The sequence below is a fragment of the Salmo trutta genome, unplaced genomic scaffold (genome assembly GCF_901001165.1).
Source record: "Salmo trutta unplaced genomic scaffold, fSalTru1.1, whole genome shotgun sequence".
NCBI lineage: Eukaryota > Metazoa > Chordata > Actinopteri > Salmoniformes > Salmonidae > Salmo > Salmo trutta.
In genome coordinates this window covers 688,622-708,398 of record NW_021823434.1, presented here as the reverse complement: position 1 = coordinate 708,398, position 19,777 = coordinate 688,622, and the positions used below count along the sequence as shown (strand labels likewise).

Sequence of the window (19,777 nt, the reverse complement as noted above, 5' to 3'; positions counted from 1 at the left end):
CGTGATTTGAAGGGTCAAGTGCCAAAGGTTAAAGTTAATCCCAGTACATGATGGGATGTCTGCCCCAGAACAAAAATGGTACAAAATAAACAAAAATAACTTCTTATAAAAAGAGCAAATTCTCTAAAGAAAATTTTGCTGGGAGGGGTCTGGGAGGGGTCTGGGAGGGGTCTGGGACTGTCTGGGAGGGGTCTGGGACTGTCTGGGACTGTCTGGGAGGGGTCTGGGACTGTCTGGGAGGGGTCTGGGAGGGGTCTGGGAGGGGTCTGGGAGGGGTCTGGGACTGTCTGGGACTGTCTGGGACTGTCTGGGAGGGGTCTGGGAGGGGTCTGGGAGGGGTCTGGGAGGGGTCTGGGACTGTCTGGGAGGGGTCTGGGAGGGGTCTGGGAGGGGTCTGGGAGGGGTCTGGGACTGTCTGGGAGGGGTCTGGGACTGTCTGGGACTGTCTGGGACTGTCTGGGACTGTCTGGGACTGTCTGGGACTGTCTGGGAGGGGTCTGGGACTGTCTGGGAGGGGTCTGGGACTGTCTGGGACTGTCTGGGAGGGGTCTGGGACTGTCTGGGACTGTCTGGGACTGTCTGGGACTGTCTGGGACTGGTCTGGGACTGGTCTGGGACTGGTCTGGGACTGGTCTGGGAGGGGTCTGGGACTGTCTGGGACTGTCTGGGACTGGTCTGGGAGGAGTCTGGGACTGTCTGGGAGGAGTCTGGGACTGTCTGGGACTGTCTGGGACTGTCTGGGACTGTCTGGGACTGTCTGGGACTGTCTGGGACTGTCTGGGAGGGGTCTGGGAGGGGTCTGGGAGGGGTCTGGGACTGTCTGGGACTGTCTGGGAGGGGTCTGGGACTGTCTGGGACTGTCTGGGAGGGGTCTGGGAGGGGTCTGGGAGGGGTCTGGGACTGTCTGGGACTGTCTGGGACTGTCTGGGACTGTCTGGGACTGTCTGGGACTGTCTGGGACTGTCTGGGACTGTCTGGGACTGTCTGGGAGGGGTCTGGGACTGTCTGGGACTGTCTGGGACTGTCTGGGACTGTCTGGGACTGTCTGGGACTGGTCTGGGAGGGGTCTGGGAGGGGTCTGGGAGGGGTCGGAGGGGTCTGGGACTGTCTGGGACTGTCTGGGACTGTCTGGGACTGTCTGGGAGGGGTCTGGGACTGTCTGGGACTGTCTGGGACTGTCTGGGACTGTCTGGGACTGTCTGGGACTGGTCTGGGAGGGGTCTGGGACTGTCGGACTGTCTGGGACTGTCTGGGAGGGGTCTGGGAGGGGTCTGGGAGGGGTCTGGGGGCGGGCAGGACATGTGGTCTGAGCGGGCAGGACGAAACTCCATCCCACCAAAACAAGCAGAAATTTCAGGCGTGTTTTTGAAACAGCTCTTACACTGAAAAGGCATAATAATTTCCTAAAATGTCACAGTGTTATTCCAACCTCTGTGTGGAAATATATATAAAACACAGGAAAATTCAAATTTTCGACTACACTGGATCTTTAATCTTTAAGACGGAAAACCTATTTGTAAACAATCTCGACATCCATGTCATTAAAGGCAAGGTATGTCTGCAGTAAAACCCCAGTTCCCTGAGGTACTTCACTAATTACACAACAACTCAGTAGAATCCAGAAACCAAACATCCAGAATTACCCCTAACAATGGCTGCCCTGTGAGCTGTACAGTATGCTGTCACACATTGATCCTCTTAGGGATATAAATGTATCTGAGTATGAGCGGATAAGAACGCCAAGCTTATTTTCACAACATACGACAGCTGCCTGAACTCTTAACGACTCAATTCACAACAATCGAGGAAGACGAACTTGAAAGAATATCAGGAAAGATAAGTGCCTGCTGCTAAGATGAAAATAAACCAGATGAATAAATAAATAACTTTACGTCAACTCTTGTCAAAACTACCAGCAACCCTAAAAACCAAATGTTTAAGATTTATCAGTCATTTAGCAGACACTCTTTTCCAGAGACTTTCGTGCATTCATCTTCATGTATTTTAACACCGCAATACCAAGCATTTGATTGAATAGTTAGATTTACACATTTTTATTTTTAATACATTTGCTAAAATATCCAAAAACCTGTTTTTGCTTTGTCATTATGGGGTATTGTGATGTCATTATGGGGTATTGTGATGTCATTATGGGATATTGTGATGTCATTATGGGGTATTGTGATGTCATTATGGGGTATTGTGATGTCATTATGGGGTATTTTGTGTAGATTGATGAGATCTTTAATTTTATTTTAAATCAACTTTAGAATAAGGCTGTAAAGGAACAAAAATGGATAAAAAGTTAAGGGGTCTGAATACTTTCCCACTGCACTGTATCTGTGCATGAACATGTGACTATGAAATGGAGATACTGTATGTAAGTGTTACCCTTTGAGTAAGAGCATTGTCTGTCTGTCTCTGTCTGTCTGTCTGTCTGTCTGTCTGTCTGTCTGTCTGTCTGTCTGTCTGTCTGTCTGTCTGTTTTGCTCACCCAGGTGACTGCGCCGGGTCATGTCAGGTGATACAGGCCGTAGCTTCCTTTCCTGTTTGATGCCCTCTAGGAGGCGCTCATGGAGGCTTCGCGGCCGCGCAGGGTGGGGCTTCAACTTCCTGGCAGCAACCTGCCGAGACACACATGCAGAGATAATGAATTATGTGCAGGATAGACAGCTCATCAACCATCACCAATGAAACACGTACTGAAGCAGCACCCGTTCAATCCAATACAACTGGGTTCATCCCCTTAGGGGCAAGGTGTCACAGTAAGGGCACTAATTACGGTTTAGTGTGTATTGCTCAACGCTAGCAACAGGGAGCTGACAAGACACATGCCACCATCTCAATTCCTCCTCCTCATTATCACCATCAAGTCTGTCATAGCACAGCAATACTCACAGGGCTGAGAGGTGGTCAGAGACCAGGTCAGTACTCACAGGGTTGAGAGGTGGTCAGAGACCAGGTCAGTACTCACAGGGTTGAGAGGTGGTCAGAGACCAGGTCAGTACTCACAGGGTTGAGAGGTGGTCAGAGACCAGGTCAGTACTCACAGGGTTGAGAGGTGGTCAGAGACCAGGTCAGTACTCACAGGGTTGAGAGGTGGTCAGAGACCAGGTCAGTACTCACAGGGTTGAGAGGTGGTCAGAGACCAGGTCAGTACTCACAGGGTTGAGAGGTGGTCAGAGACCAGGTCAGTACTCACAGGGTTGAGAGGTGGTCTGGAGCGGATGAAGTCCAGGATGACGTCGTGAGCACTCTTCTTTAACCTGGGAGGGATGTCTCCATTCAGCTGGAGTAACAACACATAGGAACAGGAAAGGTAGTGAGTACACACACACACACACACACACACACACACACACACACACACACACACACACACACACACACACACACACACACACACACACACACACACACACACACACACACAACCGTTCAAAAGGTTGGGGTCCCTTTGAAATGTCCTTGTTTTGGAAAGAAAAGCACGTTTTTTGTCCATTAAAATAACATCAAATTGATCAGAAATACAGTGTAGACATTGTTAATGTGGTAAATGACTATTGTAGCTGGAAACGGCTGATTTTTAATGGAATATCTACATAGGTCGTACAGAGGCCCATTATCAGCAGCCATCACTCCTGTGTTCCAATGGCAAGTTGTGTTAGCTAATCCAAGTTTATCATTTAAAAGGGCTAATTGATCATTAGAAAACCCTTTTTCAATTATGTTAGCACAGCTGAAAACTGTTGTTCTGATTAAAGAAGCAATAAAACTGGCCTTCTTTAGACTAGTTGAGAATTACAGGCTCAAAAAAGAAACAAAGACTTTCTTCTGAAACTTGTCAGTCTATACTTGTTCCGAGAAATGAAGGCTTTTCCATGTGAGAAATTACCAAGAAACTGAAGATCTCGTACAACGCTGTGTACTACTCCCTTCACAGAACAGCGCAAACTGTCTCTAACCAGAATAGAAAGAGGAGTGGGAGGCCCCGGTGCACAACTGAGCAAGAGGACAAGTACATTAGAGTGTCTAGTTTGAGAAACAGACGCCTGAAAAGTCCTCAACTGGCAGCTTCATTAAATAGTACCCGCAAAACACCAGTCTCAACGTCAACAGTGAAGAGGCGACTCTGGGATGCTGGCCATATATATACCTATACCTACAAGGCCCTCCCCCTCGGACCACGACTCCATTTTGCTCCTCCCTTCCTATAGGTAGAAACTCAAACAGGATGTATCCGTATTAAGGTCTATTTAACATTGGTCTGACCAATCGGAATCCATGCTTCAAGATTGTTTTGATCACACGGACTGGGATATGTTCCGTGTAGCCTCCGAGAATAACATTGACAAATACATGGATACGGTGAATGAGTTCATCAGGAATTGTATTAACCTGTTGAGGGTAGGGGGCAGTATTTGCACGGCCGGATAAAAAACGTACCCGATTTAATCTGGTTATTACTACTGCCCAGAAACTAGAATATGCATATAATTATTGGCTTTGGATAGAAAACACCCTAAAGTTTCTAAAACTGTTTGAATGGTGTCTGTGAGTATAACAGAACTCATATGGCAGGCAAAAACCTGAGAAGATTCTGTACAGGAAGTGCCCTCTCTGACCATTCCTTGGGATTCTTGACTCTCTTTATTGAAAACTTAGGATCTTTGCTGTAACGTGACACTTCCTACGGCTCCCATAGGCTCTCAGAACCCGGGAAAAAGCTGAATGATGTCTTTGCAGCTCCTGGCTGAAAAACATTAGCGCCTTTGGTAAGTGGTCTATCAGAGGACAATGAGACTGAGGCGCGTGCACGAGGCGACCACATGTTTTTATTTTCTCTCTCTTTGAACGTAAACACGGTTTCCCGGTCGGAATATTATCGCTTTTTTACGAGAAAAATTGCATAAAAATTGATTTTAAACAGCGGTTGACATGCTTCGAAGTACGGTAATGGAATATTTTGAATTTTTTTGTCACGAAACGCGTCGGGCGCGTCTCCCTTCTTTACACTTCGGATAGTGTCTTGAACGCACGAACAAAACAGAGGATATTTGAACATAACTATGGATTATTTTGAACCAAACCAACATTTGTTATTGAGGTAGAAGTCCTGGGAGTGCATTCTGACGAAGAACAGCAAAGGTAATCAAATTTTTCTTATAGTAAATCTGACTTTGGTGAGGGCTAAACTTGGTGGGTGTCTAAATAGCTAGCCCTGTGATGCCGGGCTATCTACTTAGAATATTGCAAAATGTGCTTTCACCGAAAAGCTATTTTAAAATCGGACATAGCGATTGCATAAAGGAGTTCTGTATCTATAATTCTTAAAATAATTGTTATGTTTTTTGTGAACGTTTATCGTGAGTAATTTAGTAAATTCACCGGAAGTTTGCGGGGGGTATGCTAGTTCTGAACGTCACATGCTAATGTAAAAAGCTGTTTTTTGATATAAATATGAACTTGATTGAACAAAACATGCATGTATTGTATAACATAATGTCCTAGGATTGTCATCTGATGAAGATCAAAGGTTAGTGCTGCATTTAGCTGTGGTTTGGGTTTATGTGACATTATATGCTAGCTTGAAAAATGGGTGTCTGATTATTTCTGGCTGGGTACTCTGCTGACATAATCTAATGTTTTGCTTTCGTTGTAAAGACTTTTTGAAATCGGACAGTGTGGTTAGATTAACGAGAGTCTTGTCTTTAAAATGGTGTAAAATAGTCATATGTTTGAGAAATTGAAGTAATAGCATTTCTAAGGTATTTGAATATCGCGCCACAGGATTACACTGGCTGTTGAGTAGCCCATAGAGGTTAATAATGCACAACAGATGTGCATTGAAGTAATGATGGAATATGTATTTATAATATAATATTACAATTATAATAATTATAATGAATGTCTTATGTATTTATAACACATGGATAATTAACTTCTTTCAATAAAGCGTTTCACATTCTCTACTGATTGAAATTAAGTCTCTGATTTGATAAAATACTATCCTGTGTCCTCAGATCAGTGCGATTTCGTCCCACCTACCCTAGAGAGGTTAAGCGTGTTAACCCTCGCAAGGCTGCCGGCACAGAGCATGTGCAGACCAGCTGGCTGGTGTGTTTACGGGCATATTCAATCTCTCCCTATCCCAGTCTGCTGTCCCCACTTGCTTCAAGATGGCCACCATTGTTCCTGTACCCAACAAAGCAAAGGTATCTGAACTAAATGACTATTGCCCCATAGCACTCACTTCTGTCATCATGAAGTGCTTTGAGAGACTAGTCAAGGATCATATCACCTCCACCCTACCTGACACCCTAGACCCACTCCAATTTGCTTACCGCCCCAATAGGTCCACAGACGATGCAATCGCCACTGCACTGCCCTATCCCATCTGGACAAGAGGAATACCTATGTAAGAATGATATTAATTGACTATAGCTCAACATTCAACACCATAGTACCCTCCAAACTCATCATTAAGCTCGAAGCCCTGGGTCTGAACCACACACTGTGCAACTGGGTCCTGGACTTCCTGACAGGCCGCCCCGAGGTGGTAAGGGAGGAAACAACACCTCCACGTCGCTGATCCTCAACACTGGGACACATAAGGGTGCGGTGTTTGCAGATGACAACAGTAGTAGGCCTTATGACCAGTAATGACGAGACGGCCAACAGGGATGTGTTGAGGGCCCTGGGAGTGTGGTGCCAGGAAAATAACCTCTCACTCAACGTCAACAAAACAAAGGAGCTGATGGTAGACTTCAGGAAACAGCAGAGAGCATGCCCCTATCCACATCGACGGGACCGCAGTGCAGAAGGTAGAAAGCTTGAAGGTCCTCGTGTACACGTCACTAACGATATGAACTGATCCACCCACATAGACAGTGTGGTGAAGAAGGTGTAACAGAGCCTCTTCAACCTCAGGAGGCTGAAGAAATTTGGCTTGGCCCCTAAAACCCTCAACTTTTACAGATGCACAATTGAGAGCATCCTGTCTGGCAATATCACAGCCTGGTATGGCAACTGCACCGCCCACAACCACAGGGCTCTCCAGAGCGTGGTGCGGTCTGCCCAGCGCATCACGGGGGGAAACTACCTGCCCTCCAGGACATCTACAGCACCCGATGTCACAGGAAGACCCAAAAGATCATCAAGGACAACAACAACCTGAGCCACTGCCTGTTCACCCCGCTATCATCCACAAGGTGAGGTCAGTACAGGTGCATTCAACCTTGTTCTGAGAGTCTGAAAAAACAGCTTCTATCTCCAGGCCATCAGACTGGTAAACAGCTTCTATCTCCAGGCCATCAGACTGATAAACAGCTTCTATCTCCAGGCCATCAGACTGGTAAACAGCTTCTATCTCCAGGCCATCAGACTGATAAACAGCTTCTATCTCCAGACCATCAGACTGATAAACAGCTTCTATCTCCAGGCCATCAGACTGATAAACAGCTTCTATCTCCAGGCCATCAGACTGTTAAATAGCCATCACTAGCTGGCTGCCACCCGGTTACTCAACCCTGCACCTTAGAGGCTGCTGCCCCATAAACATAGACTTGGAATCACTGGCCACTTTGATAATGTTTAAATAATGTTTACATACTGCTTTACTCATCTCATATGTATATACTGTATTCTATTCTACTGTATTTTAGTCAATGCCACTCCGACATTGCTCGATCTAATACTTATTTCTTAATTCCATTCTTTTACTTTTCGATATGTGTATTGTTGTGAATCGTTTTTACATTCTACTGCACTGTTGGAGCTAGGAACACAAGCATTTCGCTACACCCACAATAACATCTACTCAATATGTTTATGTGACCAATAGTAAAACTGCAAAGAAATTAACTTTCTTTCCTAAATACAAAGCGTTATGTTTTGGGAAAATCAATCACATTACTCAGTACCACTCTTCATATTGTCAAGCACGGTGGTGGCTGCATCATGTTATGGTTATGCTTGTCATCGGGAAGGACTGGGGAGTTTAAAAAAAAATAATATAAAAATAAATGGAAAGGGGGTAAGCCCAGGCAAAATCCTAGAGGAAAACCTGGTTCAGTCTGCTTTCCAACAATCACTGGGAGATGAATTCACCTTTCAGCAGGACAATAACCTAAAACACAAGGCCAAATCTACACTGGAGATGAATTCACCTTTCAGCAGGACAATAACCTAAAACACAAGGCCAAATCTACACTGGAGATGCTTACCAACACAACATTGAATGTTACTGAGTGGCCGAGTTACAGTTTTTACTTAGTTCTGCTTGAAAATCTATGGCACCTTTGGCAGCGATTACAGCAGTGAGTCTTTCTGGGTTAGTCTAAGAGCTTTGCACACCCTGACTGAACAACATTTCCACTTCGGTCGCCAGCTGTACGGTGTTTCCTCCGACACATTGGTGCGGCTGGCTTCTGGGTTGAGCGAGCAGTGTGTCAAGAAGCAGTGCGGCTTGGCAGGGTCGTGTTTTGGAGGACGCACGGCTCTCGACCTTCGCCTCTCCCGAGTCCGTACGGGAGTTGCAAAGATGGGACAAGACGAACTACAATTGGATATCATGAAATTGTGAAGAAAAAGGGGTAAAAGAATAACAACATTTAAAATAAGAAATCTACACTGCAGTCTGAGGTATCTAAGATATATCAGGGGTGTATTCATTAGTTCACACCAAATGTTTTTATTGGACAGATTCATGTAGGTCCCTCCCCGTTTGCTTCCTAGTGAATAACATCAGATGCTATTGGAGTTCAGCATCGCCCATCCTCACTGGGCCCTCCCTCACCACGACTTAAAACAAGAACGGCCAACCACCGCTTTTCCCCCCTCCATCCCTAACAAACACAGCTGATTAAACGTATTGCATTCTAAACTGAAGATCATGAATAGTTGATTATTGAAGTCAGGCATGTTAGTGTGACACCAATCAGGCCCCAGAGAACTGAAGTTGCCCATCCCTGACCTAAAACATGAACCCTTCCTTAAGATGAGTCTTCTAACTCCCTGACCTAAAACATGAACCCTTCCTTAAGATGAGTCTTCCACGTCCCTCACCATGACGTTCCGTAGTTTGTATCGTTTGAAGCGGATGTCGTCCATCAGCATCTCGTAAGGTGTGAGCTGGAACTCTATAGGTAGAGGGCTGTACTGTCTCTCCTGGACCTTCTTCAGCTTGACCCCGTTACGCAGGTCACCCATCACCTGCATCCAGAACTTAGCCTGAGGAACACCAGATAATAGCAGGGTTAGGGCGGTCATGACACTTGGTCAGCCGGTTATTGTCATGGAAAACGGTGCAGTTTTGTCGGCTACTTGGGTTTTATAGAGGAGCTTAATATGAGCATCTGAGAACTACACACATCAACCACTGAGGAGCATGCTCTCGCTGCACGACAGGTGATATTCCACCCAAACTCTGTATGCCATGGGCTCTCCTACCCTGTTCCTGTAGCTACCCAGTACTCTGTATGCCATGGGCTCTCCTACCCTGTTCCTGCAGCTACCCAGTACTCTGTATGGGCCCTCCTACCCTGTTCCTGCAGCTACCCAGTACTGTGTATGGGTCCTCCTACCCCTGTTCCTGCAGCTACCCAGTACTCTGTATGCCATGGGCTCTCCTACCCTGTTCCTGCAGCTACCCAGTACTCTGTATGGGCTCTCCTACCCTGTTCCTGCAGCTACCCAGTGCTCTGTATGGGCTCTCATACCCTGTTACTGCAGCTACCCAGTACTCTGTATGGGCTCTCCTACCCTGTTCCTGTAGCTACCCAGTACTCTGTATGGGTTCTCCTACCCTGTTCCTGCAGCTACCTGGTACTCTGTATGCCATGGGCTCTCCTACCCTGTTCCTGCTTCTACCCAGTTCTCTGTATGCCATGGTCTCTCCTACCCTGTTTCTGCAGCTACCCAGTACTCTGTATGGGCTCTACTACCCTGTTCCTGTAGCTACCCAGTACTCTGTATGGTCTATCCTACCCTGTTCCTGTAGCTACCCAGTACTCTGTAAGCCATGGGCTCTCCTACCCTGTTCCTGTAGCTACCCAGTACTCTGTATGGTCTCTCCTACCCTGTTCCTGTAGCTACCCAGTACTCTGTAAGCCATGGGCTCTCCTACCCTGTTCCTGTAGCTACCCTGTACTCTGTAAGCCATGGGCTCTCCTACCCTGTTCCTGTATCTACCCAGTACTCTGTAAGCCATGGGCTCTCCTACCCTGTTCCTGCAGCTACCCAGTACTCTGTATGCCATGGTCTCTCCTACTCTGTTCCTGCAGCTACCCAGTACTCTGTATGCCATGGTCTCTCCTACCCTGTTCCTGTAGCTACCCAGTACTCTGTATGGGCTCTCCTACCCTGTTCCTGTAGCTACCCAGTACTCTGTATGGCCTTCCTACCCTGTTCCTGTAGCTACCCAGTACTCTGTATGGGCTCTCTGACCCTGTTCCTGCTGCTACCCAGTGAATCATTTGGGAAACCAAGTTAAATCTGTTCGGGAACATCGATAGTAACATGTTTTGGCAATGAAACATTTCACTAAACTGTTGACAACCCAGGAATAAAGGAGAGAGAATTATTCACCTTAGAAAGTGCTGTTCATTTCGTTGAGTTATCAAAATGTGAAATCTCCCAGAAATGTAATGGGTATTTACCAACGTTTCGGCATCACATTACGTTGAGGTAGGCATTGAAACATCCACAACAACCATGTTTAACACTGTTTCAACCTGCTGTTGAACTTCAAAATGTATTATCACAGTGAGGTGAGTTTTAAAAGAAGATAAGTGTTTGATGTCAGAGTGGTTAGAGTGACAATAGAGCCCTGAGTACCAGGTCATTAGGACCTGATGGAGTGACAATAGAGCCCTGAGTACCAGGCCATTAGGACCTGATGGAGGGACATTAGAGCCCTGAGTACCAGGCCATTATGACCTGATGGAGGGACAATAGAGCCCTGAGTACCAGGCCATTAGGACCTGATGGAGGGACAATAGAGCCCTGAGTACCAGGCCATTAGGACCTGATGGAGGGACAATAGAGCCCTGAGTACCAGGCCATTAGGACCTGATAGAGGGACAATAGAGTCCTGAGTACCAGGCCATTAGGACCTGATGGAGGGACAATAGAGCCCTGAGTACCAGGCCATTAGGACCTGACATGGTCCATATCATTTCTAATTCCAGTTCATTCAGAAAGTAAACCAAATCACAATTCCACATTTTCCCTCATTGAAGATAATTGGAATTGAACTTTCAGTGTACTTCCTGAATTGAAACAGACCCCAACCAGATAATAGCATCAACATTGAGAGGGTATTAACCCTCTAGAGTCTTAGCCAGGGGAGGGAGTTTATAAACTAACATATGGAATTGTTTTAAGATGGTCATACCAAGGATCATTTAGCTATTTGATTTGGAATTTTAGGACCCCATAAGCTATAAACAAAAATATTTAAACAATTATTGGATGAAACATTGAATTTGGCATTACCGCTATTAGCCAATAGAAATGCATTGAATAACAGAGTCACCACATGGAACAACAGATAGTCAATAGGAAGTTTGTTCTGAAGTGTCTGTCCTATATCTGAGAGATTAAAAAAAAGATCAGGAGACATACAATTTATTTATTTATATACAGTAGAACATCTACCTCATTCAAGGGGTTCTCTTTATTTTTTATTATTTTCTATATACTAGTGAATGAAATAACTCATATGGAATCATGTTGTAACAAAAGAAAGTGTTAAACAAATCTAAATCTATTTATATTTGAGATTCTTCAAAGTAGCCACAGTGGTATTCACTTAATCAGCTTCATGAGGTTGTCACCTGGAATGTATTTTAATTAACAGCTGTGCCTCGTTAAAAGTTAATTGGTGGAATTCCTTTCCTTCTTAATGCATTTGAGCCAATCAGTTGTATTGTAACAAGGTAGGGGTGTTATACAGAAGATAGCCCTATTTGGAAAAAGACCAAGTCCATATTAATGGCAAGAACAGTTCAAATAAGCAAAGAGAAACGAAAGTCCATCATTACTTTAAGACATGAAGGTCAGTCAATACGGAAAATTAATTACTTTTAAAGTTTCTTCAGGTGCAGTCGCAAAAACCATCAAGCGCTGATGATGAAACTGGCTCTCACTAGGAACGCCACAGGAAAGGAAGACCCAGAGTTACATCTGCTGCAGAGGATAAGTGCATTAGAGTTACCAGCCTCAGAAATTGCAGCCCAAATAAATGCTTCACAGAGTTCAAGTAACAGACACATCTCAACATCAACTGTTCAGAGGAGACTGTGTGAATCAGGCCTTCATGGTTGAATTACTGCAAAGGAACCACTACTAAAGGACTCCAATAAGAAGAAGAGACTTGCTTGGGCCAAGAAACACAAGCAATGGACATTAGACCGGTGGAAATCTGTCCTTTGGTCTGATGAGTCCAAATTTGAGATTTTTGGTTCCAACCGTCGTGTCTTTGTGAGACACAGAGTAGGTGAACGGATGATCTCTGCATGTGTGGTTCCCACCGTGAAGCATGGAGGAGGAGGTGTTATGGTGTGGGGGTGCTTTGCTGGTGACACTGTCTGTGATTTATTTAGAATTCAAGACACACTTAACTAGCATGGGTACCACAGCATTCTGCAGCGATACACCATCCCACCTGGTTTGGGCTTAGTGGGACTATCATTGGTTTTTCAACAGGACAATGACCCAAAACACACCTCCAGGCTGTGTAAGGGCTATTTGACCAAGAAGGAGAGTGATGTAGTGCTGCATCAGATGTCCAGGCCTCCGCAAACACCCGACCTCAACCAAATTTAGATGGTTTGGGATGAGTTGGACCGCAGAATGAAGGACAAACAGTCAACAAGTGCTCAGCATATGTGGGAACTCCTTCAATACTGTTGGAAAAGCATTCCAGGTGAAGCTGGTTGAGAATGCCAAGAGCGTGCAAAGCTGTCATCACGGAAAAGGGTGGCTACTTTGAAGAATCTCAAATATAAAATATATTTGGATTTGTTTAACACTTTTTTGGTTACTACATGATTCCATATGTGTTATTTCATAGTTATTTCAATGTAGAAAATAGTAAAAATAAAGAAAAACCCTTGAATGAGTAGGTGTGTCCAAACTTTTGACATTACACAAATCTCGGATATTTATTATTTACACAACTGTCGCATAATATGCGTAATAATTTAGGCATTTCCTACGAAGGATTGTTAGCTATAACCAGGACTGTCAGTATAAAATCTACATTTTTGGCAAGCCATCATTGCGATTCCTCCATGTACATAGCGATTCCTCCTGTACATAGTGTATTTATGATCACGGTTCAACTCTATTACCTCTCCATGGTATTTCACTCTGCATTGCTGGGAAGGGTCCGTAGGAGAGAGTATTTCACTCTGCATTGCTGGGAAGGGTCCGTAGGAGAGAGTATTTCACTCTGTATTGCTGGGAAGGGTCCGTAGGAGAGAGTATTTCACTCTGCATTGCTGGGAAGGGTCCGTAGGAGAGAGTATTTCACTCTGTATTGCTGGGAAGGGCCAGTAGGAGAGAGTATTTCACTCTGCATTGCTGGGAAGGGCCAGTAGGAGAGAGTATTTCACTCTGCATTGCTGGGAAGGGCCAGTAGGAGAGAGTATTTCACTCTGCATTGCTGGGAAGGGTCCGTAGGAGAGAGTATTTCACTCTGCATTGCTGGGAAGGGCCCGTAGGAGAGAGTATTTCACTCTGCATTGCTGGGAAGGGCCCGTAGGAGAGAGTATTTCACTATGCATTGCTGGGAAGGGTCCGTAGGAGAGAGTATTTCACTCTGCATTGCTGGGAAGGGCCCGTAGGAGAGAGTATTTCACTATGCATTGCTGGGAAGGGCCCGTAGGAGAGAGTATTTCACTATGCATTGCTGGGAAGGGCCCGTAGGAGAGAGTATTTCACTCTGCATTGCTGGGAAGGGCCCGTAGGAGAGAGTATTTCACTATGCATTGCTGGGAAGGGCCAGTAGGAGAGAGTATTTCACTCTGCATTGCTGGGAAGGGTCCGTAGGAGAGAGTATTTCACTCTGCATTGCTGGGAAGGGCCCGTAGGAGAGAGTATTTCACTCTGCATTGCTGGGAAGGGCCCGTAGGATAGAGTATTTCACTCTGCATTGCTGGGAAGGGCCAGTAGGAGAGAGTATTTCACTCTGCATTGCTGGGAAGGGCCAGTAGGAGAGAGTATTTCACTCTGCATTGCTGGGAAGGGTCCGTAGGAGAGAGTATTTCACTCTGCATTGCTGGGAAGGGCCCGTAGGAGAGAGTATTTCACTCTGCATTGCTGGGAAGGGCCCGTAGGAGAGAGTATTTCACTCCGCATTGCTGGAAAGGGCTCGTAGGAGAGAGTATTTCACTCCGCATTGCTGGAAAGGGCTCGTAGGAGAGAGTATTTCCCTCTGCATTGCTGGGAAGGGCCAGTAGGAGAGAGTATTTCACTCTGCATTGCTGGGAAGGGCCCGTAGGAGAGAGTATTTCACTCTGCATTGCTGGGAAGGGCCCGTAGGAGAGAGTATTTCACTCTGCATTGCTGGGAAGAGCCCGTAGGAGAGAGTATTTCACTCTGCATTGCTGGGAAGGGCCAGTAGGAGAGAATATTTCACTCTGCATTGCTGGGAAGGGCCAGTAGGAGAGAGTATTTCACTCTGCATTGCTGGGAAGGGTCCGTAGGAGAGAGTATTTCACTCTGCATTGCTGGGAAGGGCCCGTAGGAGAGAGTATTTCACTCTGCATTGCTGGGAAGGGCCCGTAGGAGAGAGTATTTCACTCTGCATTGCTGGGAAGGGTCCGTAGGAGAGAGTATTTCACTCTGCATTGCTGGAAAGGGCCCGTAGGAGAGAGTATTTCACTATGCATTGCTGGGAAGGGCCCGTAGGAGAGAGTATTTCACTATGCATTGCTGGGAAGGGCCCGTAGGAGAGAGTATTTCACTCTGTATTGCTGGGAAGGGCCCGTAGGAGAGAGTATTTCACTATGCATTGCTGGGAAGGGCCAGTAGGAGAGAGTATTTCACTCTGCATTGCTGGGAAGGGCCCGTAGGAGAGAGTATTTCACTCTGCATTGCTGGGAAGGGCCCGTAGGAGAGAGTATTTCACTATGCATTGCTGGGAAGGGCCCGTAGGAGAGAGTATTTCACTATGCATTGCTGGGAAGGGCCCGTAGGAGAGAGTATTTCACTCTGTATTGCTGGGAAGGGCCCGTAGGAGAGAGTATTTCACTATGCATTGCTGGGAAGGGCCCGTAGGAGAGAGTATTTCACTCTGCATTGCTGGGAAGGGCCCGTAGGAGAGAGTATTTCACTCTGCATTGCTGGGAAGGGCCAGTAGGAGAGAGTATTTCACTCTGCATTGCTGGGAAGGGCCCGTAGGAGAGAGTATTTCACTATGCATTGCTGGGAAGGGCCAGTAGGAGAGAGTATTTCACTCTGCATTGCTGGGAAGGGTCCGTAGGAGAGAGTATTTCACTCTGCATTGCTGGGAAGGGCCCGTAGGAGAGAGTATTTCACTCTGCATTGCTGGGAAGGGCCCGTAGGAGAGAGTATTTCACTCTGCATTGCTGGGAAGGGCCAGTAGGAGAGAGTATTTCACTCTGCATTGCTGGGAAGGGCCAGTAGGAGAGAGTATTTCACTCTGCATTGCTGGGAAGGGTCCGTAGGAGAGAGTATTTCACTCTGCATTGCTGGGAAGGGCCCGTAGGAGAGAGTATTTCACTCTGCATTGCTGGGAAGGGCCCGTAGGAGAGAGTATTTCACTCTGCATTGCTGGGAAGGGCCCGTAGGAGAGAGTATTTCACTCTGCATTGCTGGAAAGGGCTCGTAGGAGAGAGTATTTCCCTCTGCATTGCTGGAAAGGGCTCGTAGGAGAGAGTATTTCACTCTGCATTGCTGGGAAGGGCCAGTAGGAGAGAGTATTTCACTCTGCATTGCTGGGAAGGGTCCGTAGGAGAGAGTATTTCACTCTGCATTGCTGGGAAGGGCCCGTAGGAGAGAGTATTTCACTCTGCATTGCTGGGAAGGGCCCGTAGGAGAGAGTATTTCACTCTGCATTGCTGGGAAGGGCCAGTAGGAGAGAGTATTTCACTCTGCATTGCTGGGAAGGGCCAGTAGGAGAGAGTATTTCACTCTGCATTGCTGGGAAGGGTCCGTAGGAGAGAGTATTTCACTCTGCATTGCTGGGAAGGGCCCGTAGGAGAGAGTATTTCACTCTGCATTGCTGGGAAGGGTCCGTAGGAGAGAGTATTTCACTCTGCATTGCTGGAAAGGGCCCGTAGGAGAGAGTATTTCACTATGCATTGCTGGGAAGGGCCCGTAGGAGAGAGTATTTCACTATGCATTGCTGGGAAGGGCCCGTAGGAGAGAGTATTTCACTCTGTATTGCTGGGAAGGGCCCGTAGGAGAGAGTATTTCACTATGCATTGCTGGGAAGGGCCAGTAGGAGAGAGTATTTCACTCTGCATTGCTGGGAAGGGCCCGTAGGAGAGAGTATTTCACTATGCATTGCTGGGAAGGGCCCGTAGGAGAGAGTATTTCACTATGCATTGCTGGGAAGGGCCCGTAGGAGAGAGTATTTCACTATGCATTGCTGGGAAGGGCCCGTAGGAGAGAGTATTTCACTATGCATTGCTGGGAAGGGCCCGTAGGAGAGAGTATTTCACTCTGCATTGCTGGGAAGGGCCCGTAGGAGAGAGTATTTCACTATGCATTGCTGGGAAGGGCCAGTAGGAGAGAGTATTTCACTCTGCATTGCTGGGAAGGGCCCGTAGGAGAGAGTATTTCACTATGCATTGCTGGGAAGGGCCCGTAGGAGAGAGTATTTCACTATGCATTGCTGGGAAGGGCCCGTAGGAGAGAGTATTTCACTATGCATTGCTGGGAAGGGCCCGTAGGAGAGAGTATTTCACTATGCATTGCTGGGAAGGGCCCGTAGGAGAGAGTATTTCACTCTGCATTGCTGGGAAGGGCCAGTAGGAGAGAGTATTTCACTCTGCATTGCTGGGAAGGGCCCGTAGGAGAGAGTATTTCACTCTGCATTGCTGGGAAGGGCCCGTAGGAGAGAGTATTTCACTCTGCATTGCTGGGAAGGGTCCGTAGGAGAGAGTATTTCACTCTGCATTGCTGGGAAGGGTCCGTAGGAGAGAGTATTTCACTCTGCATTGCTGGGAAGGGCCCGTAGGAGAGAGTATTTCACTCTGCATTGCTGGGAAGGGCCCGTAGGAGAGAGTATTTCACTCTGCATTGCTGGGAAGGGCCCGTAGGAGAGAGTATTTCACTCTGCATTGCTGGAAAGGGCCCGTAGGAGAGAGTATTTCACTCTGCATTGCTGGAAAGGGCTCGTAGGAGAGAGTATTTCACTCTGCATTGCTGGAAAGGGCTCGTAGGAGAGAGTATTTCCCTCTGCATTGCTGGGAAGGGCCCGTAGGAGAGAGTATTTCACTATGCATTGCTGGGAAGGGCCAGTAGGAGAGAGTATTTCACTCTGCATTGCTGGAAAGGGCTCGTAGGAGAGAGTATTTCACTCTGCATTGCTGGGAAGGGTCCGTAGGAGAGAGTATTTCACTCTGCATTGCTGGAAAGGGCTCGTAGGAGAGAGTATTTCCCTCTGCATTGCTGGGAAGGGCCCGTAGGAGAGAGTATTTCACTCTGCATTGCTGGAAAGGGCTCGTAGGAGAGAGTATTTCACTCTGTATTGCTGGGAAGGGTCCGTAGGAGAGAGTATTTCACTCTGCATTGCTGGGAAGGGCCCGTAGGAGAGAGTATTTCACTCTGCATTGCTGGAAAGGGCCTGTAGGAGAGAGTATTTCACTATGCATTGCTGGGAAGGGCCCGTAGGAGAGAGTATTTCACTATGCATTGCTGGGAAGGGCCCGTAGGAGAGAGTATTTCACTCTGTATTGCTGGGAAGGGCCCGTAGGAGAGAGTATTTCACTATGCATTGCTGGGAAGGGCCCGTAGGAGAGAGTATTTCACTCTGCATTGCTGGGAAGGGCCAGTAGGAGAGAGTATTTCACTCTGCATTGCTGGGAAGGGCCCGTAGGAGAGAGTATTTCACTCTGCATTGCTGGGAAGGGCCCGTAGGAGAGAGTATTTCACTCTGCATTGCTGGGAAGGGTCCGTAGGAGAGAGTATTTCACTCTGCATTGCTGGAAAGGGCTCGTAGGAGAGAGTATTTCACTCTGCATTGCTGGGAAGGGCCCGTAGGAGAGAGTATTTCACTCTGCATTGCTGGAAAGGGCTCGTAGGAGAGAGTATTTCACTCTGCATTGCTGGGAAGGGCCCGTAGGAGAGAGTATTTCACTCTGCATTGCTGGGAAGGGCCCGTAGGAGAGAGTATTTCACTCTGCATTGCTGGGAAGGGTCCGTAGGAGAGAGTATTTCACTCTGCATTGCTGGGAAGGGCCCGTAGGAGAGAGTATTTCACTCTGCATTGCTGGGAAGGGCCAGTAGGAGAGAGTATTTCCCTCTGCATTGCTGGGAAGGGCCCGTAGGAGAGAGTATTTCCCTCTGCATTGCTGGGAAGGGCCCGTAGGAGAGAGTATTTCACTATGCATTGCTGGGAAGGGCCCGTAGGAGAGAGTATTTCCCTCTGCATTGCTGGGAAGGGCCCGTAGGAGAGAGTATTTCACTCTTGGTCTATACTTGTTTACGAACCTCGGATTATAGTGTGAAGATTGAGAGGGTTTTAGAAGGTGTAGAAGTAATTATACAGTGTGAATAGATTTACACTATCAGACAAACTACATGGCCAAAAGTATGTGGATAACGGGAGTTAATATGGAGTTGGTCCCACCTTTTACTGCTATAACATCCTCCACTCTTCTGGGAAGGCTTTCCACTAGATGTTGGAACATTGCTGTGGGGACTTGCTTCCATTCAGCCACGAGAGCATTAGTGAGGTCGAGCACTGACGTTGGGCAATCTCGATAATCCATTTCTATATGGACCTCGCTTTGTCTATGGGGGCATTGTCATGCTGAAACAGGAAAGGGCCTTCCCCAAACTGTTGCCACAACGTTGGAAGCACAGAAACATCTAGAATGTGCTGTAGCATTAAGATTTCCCTTCACTGGAACTAAGGGGCCCGAACCATGAAAAACAGCCCCAGACCATTATTCCTCCTCCACCAAACTTTACAGTTGGCATTATGAATTGGGGCAGGTAGTGTTGTCCTGGCATCCGCCAAACCCAGTCCGTCGGACTGCCAGATGGTGAAGCTTGATTCATCACTCGATTGGAGCAGTGGCGAGCTTTACACCACTCCAGCCGACGATTGGCATTGCGCATGGTGATCTTAGGCTTGTGTGCGGCTGCTCGGCCATGGAAGCCCATTTCATGAATCTCCCGACGAACAGTTCTTGTGCTGGCGTTGCACCAGAGACCGTACGGACCTCAGTAGTGAGTGTTGCAACTGTGTGGCCTACCACTTCGCGGCTAAGCCGTTGTTGCTCTTAGACGTTTCCACTTCACAATAACAGCACTTACAGTTGACCAGGGCAGAAATGTAGCAAACTGACAATGCTGGAAAAGTGGCATCCTATGTCTGTGCCACCTTGAAAGTCACTGAGCTCTTCAGTACAGGCCATTCTACTGCCAATGGAGATTGCATGACAGTGTGCTCAATTTTAAACACCTGTCAGCAACGGGCGTGGCTGAAATAGCCGAACCCACCAATTTGAAGGGGGTGTGTCCACATAGTACACTACATGGCCAAAACTGTATATGAGAGAGGATTGTGGTCCGC

The 19,777-nt window shown here is 47.1% G+C and overlaps 1 protein-coding gene across 5 annotated transcripts in view; it reads right to left on the bottom strand.

The window, feature by feature from the left end:
* The window catches only part of LOC115190931 (protein spire homolog 1), a 114,742-nt gene that overhangs the window by 42,985 nt on the left and 51,980 nt on the right, over window positions 1–19,777 (bottom strand). For all 5 annotated transcript variants that reach the window (XR_003877477.1, XM_029748967.1, XM_029748968.1 and 2 more), the window contains exons 6-8: window positions 9,067–9,231; window positions 3,203–3,289; window positions 2,495–2,624 (exon numbers count right to left, since the gene is read on the bottom strand). Coding sequence is in view for 4 of the 5 variants with exons in the window: in XM_029748967.1 (XP_029604827.1) it covers window positions 2,495–2,624; window positions 3,203–3,289; window positions 9,067–9,231 (382 nt within the window). In the remaining variant the exon portion in view is untranslated. The remainder of the gene's footprint in view (window positions 1–2,494; window positions 2,625–3,202; window positions 3,290–9,066; window positions 9,232–19,777) is intronic.